Consider the following 15,496-nt stretch of genomic DNA (forward strand, 5'->3'; position numbering starts at 1 on the left):
TATGTGCTAATGTGTTATATTATTCAATATACTAGTAATATATAGTAACATAAAATAGGTCTGTTTCTCCTGGAATAGTTTAATGCGAAGCCATTTCTATGTTTTGGAGATATAGTTAGTAGTTAGTTTACGGTACTAGCTAGTTTTAATTGTAACTCTTGTTTGAAAAATTTCTTTCCATACAGGAATGTAAGACAGTTTGTTGCATCACAGAAGTTTCTTTTGTATTAAAGTTCGAATGTACTTGTTTTACACTGTTTGTTGGTATGTTTAAACTGTAAAATTCAGGAATTAAAATTTCCCTGTCATTTCTTCAGATGTGTTTTTTGTTAGTACTGTTTTAATAAAACGTTACACGAAAACTGACTGTGTGTTTGCTTTTTTTCCTGTGAGTTATTGCTGCACTCAGTGATGTCATGCCCTGTGCAAAGGGTAAGCCCACTCTTGGCTTCGCTTTCAATCTGTCAGGGCCAAGCCAGGACAGGGTTTTGAAACGATTTCTGCTCTTTTGAAACTGAATTGCAGGGGACATCTCAAAATTTGCAACTAAAGCAAGTATTCCATATCTTACAATCCACTGTATATCAGTGGTGCAGTTCCTGTGCTTGGGTCTTGTTCTGCAAGGTGTTTTAAGGACTGGATTTGAAAATTTATTTTTCAATGCAGGGCAGAAGGATGGTTTTCATACATTTGTCAAAAGTGGAATCTCTCCAAATTAGCCGTGGAAGTCAAGAGGCAAAACATCCTTTCCAGTGTGTCAAATGGCTTCAAACTTCTCAAGATGAGTCCTCTGCTCCCTCGGTTTCGCAAAACCAGGACTCGGTGCCCTCTGCAAAATTTGCCCTGAAAGCTGCCTTAACTCCTGAGTTAATTAACGCAGAGATCATGAACTCAGAGTTAATTAACACGCCAAACGCATGCTACTGTGGCTGTTCAGGTACAGAGATCCTACCATAACCTGGGTGTATTTGCTTCCACTATGCCACTGTGGACACATCCAGTAAATTTATCACTTAACCCTCTCTTTTAGATGCTAAATTGATTCAGTTTCCCCTGTTTCACTCTGTAAATCTCTCTGGGGTCTGGAGACCCTTTCTTAACTTCCTTCTGAAACCTCCCCAAGGCTGCAGTGGCATGAACACTGGGCCTATTGTTTACACCCAGGTGATAATTCCCTGTTGCAATCTTGACAGTCACCTACTTATGCAAAAGGATTGATAATGGGAACAGGTTAATGAGGAGAAACAGTGGGAACTATTGTCATAATTCCTGTGTACATTATTGCAAAAATTTTTAGAAGGGGGAAAAGACAGGTTTTTATTTTCTTGATCTAAAAATCTGTTAAGATGAGTACTGCTGTGAAACTTTTTTGCTTTTTTGAGAAGATTAATTATTCCTGAATGCCTTGATGGTAAGTTTTCAGTCAGCTCTGACTACTGATCAAATGGCTGAAAGCCAAGACATATTTCCTCCCCAAGTTTCACTTAGGCAGACAACCAAGGGCATTATCCCAATCACACAATGATTATTTTGGAAGGGGAATTGTGGCAGTGCATGTCCTCCCACGCTCGGCTAGCCCCAACAGGCCCCACAGGATCTAGGTAAAAGTGGGATCTTGGCTGCCGACCTGCCCTGCCACGTTGCGAAGGTGGAGGAAGAAAGACGGGACTCTCGGAGGCTCAGCTGATACTTGGGTTTATTGGAGGGAAGGAGGGAGGCCTCACCCTAAGATCAATGCCTCAGAGAGAGACCCTGAATCTCAGGAGGGAGGGGGTTTTCTACAGTGGGTGGAAACTCAGGGTGGGAACACATACAACCAATGGGGCATAACTGGGGAGTGTCTGCTGGCACAGCAGGCATTAACACTAACCACTGAGCAGAAGGAAGGAGGGGAAAGCCTCCCATCCAGCCAGTCACCAGAGAGCTCCCTTCGAAGCTCCCGGACCTGGGGGACAGGCCCTGGGTGACTGGCAGGGTGGGAGGGTTTCCCGACAAATGATGGACAGGTAACCAAGGCGGGAAAGGTGAACCAAACAGGGGTTGGATCTGGGGGAGGCTGAGGGAGGAGCTTTCAACTGGAAACAGAGGGATGTAAAAGCAGAAGAGCGCTGAACAGGGGTACAGAGAACAGCTGTCGTCCATTAAAACTTATTATAAAAATCATACCACCACAGAGAATGTACCATTTGAATCCATAAATAATGCACTTCACCATCTTAGCCTTGTGAAGGGGGGCACTGGCGCTTGGTAACTGCAGACTTCTGAGAAATTGCTTTGTGGAGATTTTTCATGGATGCCATCATGGCGGCAGGTGTCTGGAGGCAGGTGTCTGCATTTCTGCATTTTTGTTAAAAAAAAAAAAAGAAAAAAAAAAACCCAACAACCCAAAAACCCCAAAACCCCAACAACAAGGAAAGAAAACAGGAAAACCTCCCAAAACATGAAAACTCAAACAAAACCAAAAAAAACCACCAACAACAACATAAATCCAAGGATGGTGTAATTCTGATTTATTTAAGAGAAAAGGGGCAAAGTAATTACCGAGTTGTCTGTGCTGCTCTGTGTACATCGCGTGGGGGCAAACCCAGTTATCTAAAATATGTGGTGTTTCATAATTACCCTTTCTGCCACAGCACCAGCTCTGACCCCTGCAGGCTTAGCATGATTTGGTTTATCTTCCCAAGTGTTTTCTCTTTGGAATAAAGCATGGCCAGTAGATTATTTGCTCTGAAGCGACCACCAGAAGATGCTTTTGCCAAGTCTTGACACTGTGTTGCTCTTTTCTGTCCTATGGCTTTGCCCGAGTGCTCGCTGGATGTGGGAGGAGTTCTGAAAGCTGGCTAAAACTCAGGTGGAACCATTCCATTTAATCCTTTATGGAATAATATTACTCATGCAAATATTAAATGATACTCATATAAATATATTTACAATATATAAAAATATATATACACACTGATATGAATAAATTATTGATATGATTAATAATTTAAGGAAATATATTAATTATCCTTCTTCAAAAAGCTTCTGTGAAAAACAATACTTCAATGATGAACTTAATTCTCAAAAAACACAGCCTGTAGGGCTGTCACCTTTAGGGACATGAGAGAACCACACTCACTCAGGTTCCGAGGTGAGCAGAGAAAAGGAAGTTCATTATCATTTGGGATTTAAATAGGTTTTGGAGTTTGGTCAAGGATTGGTAGATGAGAGGAACACCTTTCTGACCCTAGTGGTCAGTTCAGCAGTCCATCACAGACTGGTATGAAAACAATCTACTTGCTTATGTTACATTCGTGAGAGTCTCCACTAGAAATATGTAAACAGTCATCAGAAGGCTAAAGAATCAGGGCGACATCTCACCCTTTTTGCATTAGGAAAAAAAGAAATAGGAAGGAAGAAAAATCTTTCTTTTTGAAGGACCATTGGAGTGAACACTCGCGTCGTCTGCATCTGAGTCACCACTCCATAGTTCATGCACTTCGCTTTTCATTTGGTCATGGTCTCCATCTTTCAACATCACAGGGTTATTACAATTCTGTGGGACCATAAGGTGCTCGATGGCACACAAAGCTTTGCCAATTCACTGTGTGCAGGGTGAAACCTGCATTCCCCGTTTTTTGTTGTGTTTTTTTTTTTTTTTTTGCCTCAGTGGCACACAACACAGTAACACAGGGTCTTCAGCAAATGAAACAAAAATGAAACAAGGCAGCATTGCTGACTTCCTTCAAAATTTGATGGCCCAAGTGCTGTGCTATGTCGACCACAAACGAAAAACCGTGACTAAATTGGAAGGCTGAAAGCGAGCAATTAGCTCAGATTATGTACTTGCCGTCTACTGCGGCTGATGGGGCAGGAAGACCCAGTCCAAACTGTGCCAGGGATAGGACCATTCATCTCCATCGGCCAGTGATACCTGTAGGATACAAAAGTATCACAAGAAAGCAATCGTTCATAGTCACAATGAGGATCAGCCAATCTGAGGGAAGCAGGGTGGGCAACAGCGTACCAGCCTGCAACATGCCCATGCTGTCCACCACAGCATTAACTTTTCAGAGGTCTTGTAACAACCTCCATTTCCCAGACTTCTTTTCGATGCAGAGAGCAGGAGTGTCCCAAGACTGGTAAAACGTTCCAGATGATCCTGGTCCAACAGCTCCTGTACCAAGTTCTGAAGGGCGACGATTGTGTCTTGAGAGACAGTTCATTCCAGAGGTCAAGGGGCAAGGGAAAGAAACGTGATGTCTATCTAAGGGACAGACAGGGTACAAATCGTTTCAGGGCAGTCTCTGGCCATAACAACAGTCCAGTGAACTTGAGCCAGCCCGGGAGCTTCAGAACAGCTGTCTTCTCACCACCGGCTCTCTGTCTTGTGAACAGAAAACTCAAAAAACACAAATTGACCAATCGTGGTCACTCCAAGGAGGCGCTGACCTCCTGGTGGCCATGTCCCTGCCTGCGCTAAAAGCGCATCTCACGGGACCGGCCCCTGCCGCTGCCCCGGGTTCTGTGGGAGGCGGCAGGGCCGGGCTCACGGGCCCCGAAGAGCCCGTGCCTGTCGGCAGGGCAGGAGCGCCGGCCGCATGGCCCGGACGAGGGACCTCGGTACAGCCACGGGTCCAGCCGGGACATGTGGACCCAGCGTGGGACAGATGGAGCCCATCACATGACCCCTCGGATCCAGGGCAGGGGGGGAACGGGACGCCGGGAGGGGCGCGGTTTGCGGAGCCGCGACCCCGGCCCGCCCCGCCGCCCGAGACTCGCCCGTCTGTGGAGGAGCGGGCGGCGCTGGCGGGGGAAGGGCCGTGGGGGGGCAGGAGGCGGCATGGGGCCGCTCGGCCCGGGCCCCCCCGCAAGCCGTGTCACCCACAGCACCAGGCGGCACCGGCGCAGGGGAGGAGGGGCCCGGCCCTACGGCCAGCAACGCCCCGCCCGCGCCGCGGAGAACCATCGGGGGCACCGCCAGCCCCGCGGGGGGCGGGACGGACCGCCCGTCCCTCGGGTCCACCGCGACCTGCGCAGGCACAGCGGCTGGCACCGAGCCGGGCACGGCCGCCCGTGGCGGGGACTCCGCTTCAGCCTCGCTTGTCCTTCTCCTTGGCGCTGGGACGGGTGGACTCAGTCCCGCCCCCTCCCTCAGCGCCAGAAGAGCACCGGGAGGGGCAGAAACCCCCCCCTCTTCAGCCTCCTGGGCTCGGGGACGGGCGGGATCGGTGGGGCCGCCACGGCCGGCTCCCCGGATCCCTGCGAGACCCCGCCTGGCTAGCCGGGAGCTGCGTCCTCCCCCCAGTCCAACTCGGAACCTGTCTCAGCCTCGGAGAGGGATGCTTCTTCTTTCCCCCCAGCCTCGGCATCCGAGATGGAAACGTTTCCAGGGGAGACCCCGGCTCCCTCGGGAGCTTCCCAACTCATAAAACTGCTTATGACATCAACACATTGCTTCCAGAGCTCCAGTAACTCCACCAAGTCTGCATCGTCACGTGCAGACATGGCCTGGATGATGTGGACACCGAATCAGCCCCACTCTTCCCGTGAAAGGGCTCTCCAGTCTTCTGGGAAAAACCCATTGCATTTGCCATAATAATATAAACGCTTAAAATCATCACTAGAAACAGCAACCTTCTGCCGCTGCAGGGAGGCTTGCAAATGGTGCAAGATCCAAGCCTCAAACCTGGAGATAAAGAATACCATTTTTGAAAAGCCAGTTACCAACCAGCTCTATTACCTTATAGCTGACTCCACACACTGCAATCGCCACAGTCGGAGGTCACCAGATGTCGCCGGTAGGGACATGATAGAACCACACTCACTCAGGTTCCGAGGTGAGCAGAGAAAAGGAAGTTCATTATCATTTGGGATTTAAATAGGTTTTGGAGTTTGGTCAAGGATTAGGAGATGAGAGGAACACCTTTCTGACCCCAGTGGTCAGTTCAGCAGTCCATCACAGACTGGTATGAAAACAATCTACTTGTTTATGTTACATTCAAGAGAGACTCCACTAGAAATACATAAACAGTCATCAGAAGGCTAAAGAATCAGGGCGACACAGGGCCATAGCAGACTTTAGTCTAAAGGTAGCCCTGTGACAATTATGTTCAAAAATATGACATTTTCCATTGTTGAACACCACATCCCCTTGTCAAAATCAGGTTTTCTCCGATTCTGCTCTCAACTTGCACATCTAGATCAAGATTACGTGTCAGTTCTTAAAAATATTCAGGCACCTCAGTCACTTTTCTGATCAAAACCCACGAGCAGCTGTGGGCTGACCGTGGTTTTACTTTTACTCAGCCTTGCTATCTCTTTGTATGCTTGGATGATAAAAATAGACGATGGTACTTGAGGGGATTCTGTGCTAATTTGTGTGTGTATGGCATCTGATTCTCGGGCTCTAAGGACTCTCTGCTACTACAGTATTATAAGGGGCTTTTATAAATTACTACTTCATTTTGATGGATTGACATAGGCTTGGCCTGTTTCAGACGCAGTTTTCCATTGATGCCAAACTGATTTTTGCCTTTTTTTCTTTTATGTTTTCTCTGTACTCTTGACATATGTATTTGTAGTGTATTCGTAGTCCCAGTACTTTTCCTTACCTTTTCTCCCCAGGCAGAAAGACAAAACACATTCCAGAGCTCCAAGACTCAGGTATTACAGGGCCACTTCCTATCTTGGTCTCCCTAGGAACCCAGGTCAAAACCAGCTCTTTGAGACACGTTTTCATCAAGAACATTTAGTCCCTAAAAAGGGGAGGTGGGATTCAGAAAAGGGTTGAACGGGGGGGAAACCGCCTCACCAGTTATGTCTCTAATTGGTGATTTTTGTCAATTATGCTAATTTGCTCAACTTAGAAAATTGTATTCACCCTGGGGGTGGGGGGTGTGCGTGTTTTTGGACGTTCTCCATATCTGCCCCTGGAGGCCTCCAATAAACACCAGCCTTTATATCACCTCCTCTACCAATCTTATCTTGAACGTGTGTGTTCTTTCATTTATAGGTTCTTTAAGGCATCACCATGGGTAGAAGAAGCTGCGACACACCCTTAACCGTGAAGCTCTGGACCTGATCATTGCCATCTGATTTCCAAAGGCTTTCCAGCCCTAATGGGCTAAGTGGGATTATTCATTGTCACTGGTGTCTCCCTGTATAGCAGCATGTGTCCTGTTGCTGGAAGGGCCAGTGTGGCCCTTAGCGAATGTGGTACGAAGGGACATGTAGCAGCTTGAAATTAACTGATGGGAGAAGGACACTTAGAATGTAGTATGAGATCTCTAAGGTGTTGCACAAACACGGATTATTCTTTGCATTTACTGAAAAGAGAAAGAACAGCTGCTATTACCAAGCCAACATGGGCTAAAGAGCCACGATACAGTTATTGCTGGTTTTCTAGCTCTTCCAAATCATAGGATCCTAAAATGGTTTTCATGGGAAGGGACCTTAAAGATCATCCCTCTGCCATGGGCTTCTCACTAGACACAGTTGCTCAGGGCCCCATCCAGCCTGGCCTTCAACGCTTGCAGGGATGGGCATCCACAACCTCTGGATGGCTCATCTAATAGCTAGATCAGAAAATTGTGCTCCACACACTCCAGGAGTGCCCTTGGTTTCTTGCAGCCAGCTGTGTTCCTTTCCCAGCAGATGTTGGTGAGGCAGGTGTTAAGCGATCTATTCAGTGCAGGTAAATGGGGATGCAGCTGCAGCACAAAATGCAGGCTGAGCTCTCTGGGAGCAGGAGCCCCAGCCCAGGGCAAGAGGCCATGAGCTCCCCTTTGCATTCCAAAGGGCACAGGGAGCTGTGGGGCAGCCAGGGGACCAGACACTCAGAGACACAGCAGGAGCTGATGAGCCCCAGGGCTTCATGACCTTAGACAGTGAGGGGATAAAAGCACAGGGGTTCCTTTATTCCAGGTCCCTCCTTGGAGGCACCAGCTTGAGGTGTTATTTTGTTATTTAGCTACTGCATCGTGATTAATCTGTTCTGAGGATCTGGACATCTGTGACTCTGGTACGGGAAACCCAGGGTTAAGGAAACCTGGTCTGACTGTGTGAGTGTGGAGGGTATAGTCGTGAAGGCCCACGTTGTGTTGGGTCCCACATGAGGTGATGTGAGAGTGACTCCAGAGTGGCTCTTGGGTGCTTGCACAGGGAAGTTTCCTTAAGATTGAATCCCTCCCTTCCTAGCCTCTTGCTTCTGAAAAGCCCATAGCCCATAGGCTCCAAATCGAAGTTTCCAGGGTTCCAACACCACAGCCCTCAGCTACAGTGGGGAAGTGGTCCCCTTGGAGGAGCATCCCAGCATGCTTCCATGATGGCAATTTGACCATAGTTAGGTTTGGAAGGGACCTAAAAGCTCAGCTGGTTCCAACTTCTACTTCTACCAGGCCAGGTAGCTCAAAGCCCCATCCAGCCTGGCCTTCAACAGCTCCGGGGATGGGGTGGGCAAGCTGTGCCTCACCACTCTTGTAGTCCAGCATTTCTTCCTAATATCCTATAAGAAACAGCATAAGGCTGTTACCCTTTTCCCTGCCTGCCCTTGGGAAGCCACCTTTTGGCCTACTTGTAGGGCCCCAGCAGGTACTGGGGAGGGGTTTTAGAGGTTCCAAAACGTCAACGGCCAAAAAGAACCGTTGGTCATGTGTCACGACCCCTGGCAGTCATGACCTCAACATTCTAGGGTTTGGGAGTTGGAGGGATGGACCAATCAGCAGGCTCTGCTCCAGGTAACATAGCAACGGGTGAAGAGCACCCGTGGCAGTTGGGAGCAGAGCAGCACAAGGGCGCTGCAGCGTGAGCTGTCCTGTCCTGCCTCTCTCTCGGCCTCCTTTGGGTACTGGTGTGCCATTCTGTGGAATCCACCCAGGACCTTCCTGAGCTAGAAGAAGAATGTCTGAAGCAATGGGTGGGATAGGTAACTTCACAGACCTTCCTACCTGTGAGCTTTCCTGGCTTGCGGAGCTTGCAGAGCTGGTGACCTCCGTCCGCCTCTCACGCAGCCAGTCGGCCGCGCTGGCACTGGCTTTGGAGAGCAAAGGCCTTATCCCAAAGCTCCTAGAGCTTTTCCAAATCTGTGAGAGACAGAAGAACACCGAAGCCTTGCACCTCCTGTTCCATACTGTCAGAGGAATTGTGTACCTAGACCAAGCCATCCTGTTTGAGGTGCTGTTTTCTGACAAGTGTATTCAGGGTGTTGCCGGATGCCTGGAGTACGATCCCTGTTTGCCTCAGCCAGCACAGCACAGGGAATTCCTAGCCAAAACAGCAAAGCTTCATGAGGTTATTCCTATCAAAGACCCTCACCTCAAGGAAAGAATCAGCCAGGCGTTCAGGGCACAGTACATTCTGGCCATCATCACGCCTAAGCCATCCGATTTTGAAGGTGGTCGTCTTTCTACCCTCAAGTCCTTCATCAGCTCCAGCAAAGAGAAGATTTTATGTGGGTTGCAAGTAAGTGGTTTTTTTTTTTTTAATGCAGCTTAGATGGGAGCTGTAGAGATCCCGCTGGCTGTAGTTTGGAATTGCTTTACATCTGGTGAACAGTGTTGAAGTTAATCACAGGCACTTTCATTTGCACAATGTTTTGAATGCTTTCCCTTCTTCCTGATCCCTTGGATTTTGTGTTTTCAAACTGATAAATTTTGGTTGAGTATCTTAATACTTTTTATGGGCTGTAACAAGATCAAGTGCTTCTCTTTGGTTGCCAAGCAAACCTTTGGATCTGCTTTTGTTTAAGTATTTCAGGAACATGCAACTTCCAGGGACATTTATTACAATTTTTTCTATGTAAAGGGGTGCAAATATGGCAGAAAGCGCCAAACCCCTTCCTGGAGCTGCTGTAAACTGGAAATGATTCTGGTGGATGTGTACTCTAGCATTTGCCTTCTTTGTGACAAAAGCAATGGCAGTGTGGGAAGTTTGGCTTTGTGCAGGGTGGGGTCCTAAAAGGACCATGTTTTTCACTTTCCAGGATCACTGCCTAATTTGTGTTCTTTTTGTGTGCTCCACAGAAAGATGAGGCGTTTTTGCCTGCAGTTTTAGCACAACTAGCAAATGAAGCTACACCTGCTGAGCAACGATGTCGATTGGTAAGTCAGCAGGCTTGGTGGCTCCTCAAAGGCTTTAAATAAATGACAGGCAAAAAGTAGAAAGAGAAACTGTTCCGAGAGTTCTGCAGTCTTAGAAGTATTTCTAGAGAATCAGCCAGTACACCCCCCTGGTAAAAATTGTAACTGCTTCATCCTTTCAGAGAGCTTTCTGACTCGAACACACAATAATTTATTTTTTTTTTCCTGTGCACCAGATGAAGATTTTCAATGAATTCTGTGCCTTTTCTTTGTCACTACGTGAGAGAAGAAAGGAATTTCTTCAAACTTTGTTAAAGTTGCAAATTCTTCCAATTCTTGAAAAGTTAATGGTAAGTGAAAACTTAGAACTGCCTTTAACAAAACTAGAAAAGCCCACAGCCATTTGCCTTTTTTTATTTCTTTTTTTTTTTTAAATCTGCCGAGCATTTTTTTGTAAGTCTGATTGGAGAGCTTTGCTCTGCTGAGAGTGGAGATTTCTGGTGATGTCCAGAATGCAGAAGCTTCCCACAGTTCTGCTCTGGAGAAGCCTGGCTTGACTGCTCTTGCTATTTTTTACTTTTCATGAGGGAGAAGTCTGAGGGCAGTGAAACCCTCGTGTCCAGGCAGTCAAAAGGTGAAAGGGACTTTTTGATGTGGAAGCTTGATTGCTGGATTTTTATCAGAGAAAATCACATCCCTTAAGGGAAGGTCTGAATTCTTGTTGCCTGTAAATGGGCACAGAAACTGTTGTACAACTTGATTTGTTCAGTTGGTCCTTTAGTACAAAATGAATAAATTGTGAATAGCAGGTACAGAATATCAAGAAAGTCTTAGATATTCAAGCAAGTTGGATGTTGTGAATGTTTCCAGCCTATGTTAGGGCTGTCAAATTCACAAAAAGTCTTGTGCCCTTTCTAAAGGAGGAAAACATTGGGAAAGAAAAATATTTGCCTGGTTCCTTGTTGTTTTTCTGTGACCATATTATCATGTTTCTCATGAAAATTTTTGAAACAAAATGTTCTCCACTTTTGAACTGCCTCTTCCTTGCAACTGAACATGTTTTGTTTTTTTTTTCTTTTTTTTGGTAAGGCAATGGACGATCTGCAAGTTAGATCTTTTGCTACAGATATATTGTCTTATCTAGTGCAATTTTGTCCATCCAAAGTCCAAGATTTTGTACTGCAAGAGGCCCGGCAGAGTGAGAACGTAAGTAACAAGTGGTTTGGAGATTTTGAATACACCACTTTTAGGGAAAACAGGAAAACAACCAGCAAAATAAAATCTCAGTTTCTGAGTTTTAATTTTATTTTGGAATCATTGCAAAAAGTTGGGGAACTCGTTCCATTCTTGTGAGCAATTATTTTATGACTTCTTTCTTTGTGTTTTTTTTTTGTTTGTTTGTTTGTTTTGTATTTTTTGGATTTTTTTAGCATACCCAACTCATCACTAAGGTCATAGAGCAGATGATCTGTACTACCGACCCTCAGTTTGGAGGAAATCATCAGTTAATGAAGATATTTTGTGCTCTGATCAACACAGACAAAATGATGGCCAGAATTAGTGTAAGTGAACATGAATGGCAGAAGACATGACACTGTCTTGGCAAACTTAAAAGCCTGATACTCTCTATTGCTGTTATTGAGGGCAAAGGAGACAAAATTATAGGTTTTTTTTTTTAATTGAGTGGAGTGTGGTCTGATAGTGACTTTAAATAAGCAAAAGATAAGCTAATTTTGCTAATGGAAGGCATGTGTGTAGGGCACTGTGCCAAAATTAAATGGTTAATTAATTGAGCATTAATTAACCATTATTTAAATTGTTAAATTAATAGGTGTCAGTGCCATAGCCCTGTCTGACCATAGCTCTCTCCATCTGGATGATAAATCCTGAAAGATTTCAATACATTGTAACGTAGCAGAATACCTGTAAAATGGTTTACAGATATTTGTTCTGGGCAAAACTATTTTCAGAATTTCAGAATGGTTTAAAGACACTTTGTCAAGCACTTTGAGTCATTGATGGGCTTTTTTCAGTATATATTTGCGTCCATGCTGGGGATTCTTTTAATGATAGCCAGCTTGCTTGCATGTCTCACAAGTTTGCCCCAAAAGAAAGAAATTGATCCTGTGTGAAGACAGTGCTGCAGACCCAAAGAACTCAGCAGAATCCTTTGTCGGCTGTTTCTTCTTTTATTATTCTTTTTATATTTAAAAGTTAAATGTGAATGCCAGTGTTTAATGAAGTTATTGCTGTTTCAGTGTTTGGACGTATTTGAATTTCTCGAAATCTTCTACGACCGTTACATTCAACTTCTTACTGCGCCGCTGCTGGCTGCCACATCAGAACCATACCAGGAAATAGGTAATGACAATTTTAATTTTTCTTTCCCCTTTGAAGGGCCTCACAGTCCTGGTAAACAGCAATAGACCTGTGATGCCTTCTGGGAACACGCTTACTGCTGTTCCTGTCTCAGTCTTCCTTTCCTGAAGCTGTGAATGCTGACATAGCTTGATGGTGTGCTTTGTAAAGACGCACTTCCCTCATGTATATTGAGAATAACGTCATAGTTTTACTAGTATAATTTTAAAGAATATTGACTGCAAAGGCAAAAAAAAAAAAAAAAAGCTGTAGCTGTGTTTGCTGTTTTGTTCTGACCCAATGTTCTGCTTCCCAAAGCAATCCAGTAAAACAAAAATCCACTACAAATATGCCAGGAACTGGAATAGCAACTGAACTCAGTGTATGCTGACAGTACGTTATTGAATTTTTTGTATAACCCAAGGCATTAATTTTTCTTGTAGATAATTATCAAAAAGCAGAAACACTTGCCTCAATTTTGGCGATGCTGTCTTATTGTGTGCAACAGCACAAGCATCACATGAAGATTTACGTTTTGAAGAAAGATCTCCTAAGACTAGCACTGGTCCTGATGAAGTCCAAACACAAATTTCTGGCCTTGAGTGAGTATTGGAACTGTTGTGATTTCCTTCTTCAGGCTTTGTGTGTCCTGTGTGGAAGGTGTACCAATGTACACCTGAACTCAGAATTCCTGTTCGTTTGCTGTGTTTCACTGGTGTCAATTAAGTAATTTGGAAAAAAAGAGGTTTGACTTCTTTTTTCTTTTTTTTTTTGGAAAAGAGCAGCTGTCTGTAAGCACAGAGCAATGCAGTTTCTGGTGGGAGGAGGATTGTTGTCTCTTTTGAAGTCTGCAGGGATCCTTTCAGATCTTCATGACAGGATCCTTTGTGATCAGGTTTCTCGCCTCATTTCAGTGGAAGTTGTGTCCTTTCTTAATAATGTTCTCAATCTGGTACTCCCTGTGGAGAGTGAATGAAATTCTGTGACCCAGGATCTTTAAAGACTCAGGGCTGGTTCTGGGAGGGGAACAAGGGGAAAAAAAGCACAGGAGGGAGTTAATAGTTGAACTGCATGCATGCTGGCATGCATTCCTGCTGGATTGGAGGAAGAAATCCATGGTTCCTGATGACCTTCAAATACCAGGGAAAAGTCCAAGAAGGAAAGAAATGCCAACAAATGCTGCTTTTTGCACTTTGGGGGTGCATCTTCCTCTCAGATGGAACACCAGATTTTTCAGTTTTTTCACAGCAAGGTGAGAGCCCCAGCATCTGGTTGTTGAATACTTGAATGTCTTTTCTTCACACAGGTGCTCTTCGCTTTATGAGGAAGATCATTGGCCTGAAGGATGACCTTTACAACCGGTACATCACCCTGGGGAACCTGTTTGAGCCAGTTGTAAATGCTGTGCTGGACAATAAGGATAAGTGCAACCTGCTGAAATCTGCCTCGATGGAAATGTTTGAATTCATCCAAAGGGTGAGTTCAGCAGCAGCCTCAGCACTGACATGTCCATGGCATTGCCAGAGGCCAAAGGCGGATCTCCAAGATAGCAAATGTCCTGTTTTAATGGAAGGTTCACAAATGGAGCTGGGACTTTGCTGAGTCTATTGTTCATTTCTAAGGGAAATTGAATCTTTCTAGATCTCAGCTCTTTCCCTAAGAATAAATCTGATTGCTTCCCGTTTGTTCTTGACAAGAACACTTTGGCTCTGGACAAGGAATCAGTTACTTTCCAAAAAGCTTTCTGACTTTCTGCCTGTGAACATTTGAGACTGAAACCTTGTTCTTGTTCTTATTCAGGAGAATATTCAGTTGCTTATTGCACATTTAGTTGAGAACTTCTCTGATGCACTGGAATCTGTCAAACCCACTCAGGCATTCCAGGGACTGAAGAGAAAACACGACCAAGCAAAAGAGGAGGAAAGAAAGAAAGTGGACAGGTATGGCCCAGTTTCTGTCTCATGAGGCTGCCAGTGGCTGGCATTCTGCAGGCCTGCCCGGTTGGTTTTTAACTTTCCAGAGAGCAGCAGAAGCAGGTGGCTGGGATTGGGGTTGGATTTCATTCTTGCTGAAAACTTTTTGCAGTAAACCCCCACCTAGCTTTCTTTGAGTAGAGCTGATGTGGCCAGTAGATTAAATGTCCTGTTCAGAAAACTGCCAGCTTAGGAAGAGCAGAATCTTGCTCTGCTCTTCTGAGTTAGGATTGAGTCTGCCTCATTATCACCTGGGTATTTGTGAAGCTTACGGTGAGGGTGGAAGCAGGGATGGAGCTGGATTGCTTTCTCCAAGTCACTTCCTTCATTCTAATTCTTTGGAAGCCCATTGATGACCTGGCTGAGTCTGAAACATCAGGAAAAGCTTCAATCACTTGTCCTGTGTCTCTTGCAGTGTCCCCTCCGCATTGCCTGTTGAGACACGTGCCAAAGAACCAACAGTCTCCCCAGTGCGTGAAGATCTGAAGTTCAGTGCAGGTGGAGGGAAGGCAGCTGCAACATCTAAACCAAGCTGCAGTGACTCCTCCACAACCTACAGAAGCCTGACCACAGCGCTGGAATTCCCCAAGGTGGGAGAGAAGTTTCATGGAGGCTCCTGTCCTCACACAGGACCGCAGAGCAGCCTCAGAGCTTCTCTGGGTGTGATGTGGCACAGTCAGCAATAGCCTTGTACAGGGTATCTCGGGGATAAATACACACAAATCCCTGACTAATTCCACCAAGAGTGAAACCCTGACTGGTCTGGGGTAAGGTTTGATGAGGATAAGGTGGGACTGGAGTCAGTTGTTAATCTGGTGGGCACAATTTTGCCTCTTCCGCATCACTCAACTGTTGCTACTCCTTGGCTTTCTACCCTGCCCAGCTGGTGTGATACACAGATGGAATTTCCTTTTTTGGTATCTGTTCCCCATCAGGGGATTAAGAAGTGGCTTTAAGCAGACAAAATGCAGGGAGTGATACCTCTTTTGTGCCTTTTACAGCTGAGCATTATTCAAATCTTAGCTTCTGAGCAGCTACAGAGAACTGGCAAGAATTTTATTGCTCACCTCTAAGACTTGGGGGCAAAAAAGATGTGCGGGGTGC

General features: G+C 45.6%; 1 protein-coding gene across 1 annotated transcript; it reads left to right on the forward strand.

Moving 5' to 3' along the window:
• Positions 1-8,895: 8,895 nt before the first annotated feature.
• LOC136287926 (serine/threonine-protein phosphatase 4 regulatory subunit 3B-like) lies at positions 8,896-14,895 on the forward strand (the record flags this gene model as incomplete). The annotated part of the gene is made up of 10 exons (XM_066180613.1): positions 8,896-9,444; positions 10,005-10,082; positions 10,298-10,411; positions 11,151-11,267; positions 11,492-11,623; positions 12,320-12,422; positions 12,863-13,021; positions 13,726-13,895; positions 14,220-14,359; positions 14,808-14,895. Coding segments are annotated over exons 1-10 (1,650 nt in total), but the record flags the coding sequence as incomplete, so codon positions are not given.
• Between the last annotated feature and the right edge of the window lie 601 nt (positions 14,896-15,496).

The sequence above is a fragment of the Chamaea fasciata genome, unplaced genomic scaffold (assembly GCF_029207755.1).
Source record: "Chamaea fasciata isolate MVZ Bird 193981 ecotype frontalis unplaced genomic scaffold, bChaFas1.0.hap1 SCAF_3, whole genome shotgun sequence".
Taxonomy (NCBI): Eukaryota; Metazoa; Chordata; class Aves; order Passeriformes; family Sylviidae; genus Chamaea; species Chamaea fasciata.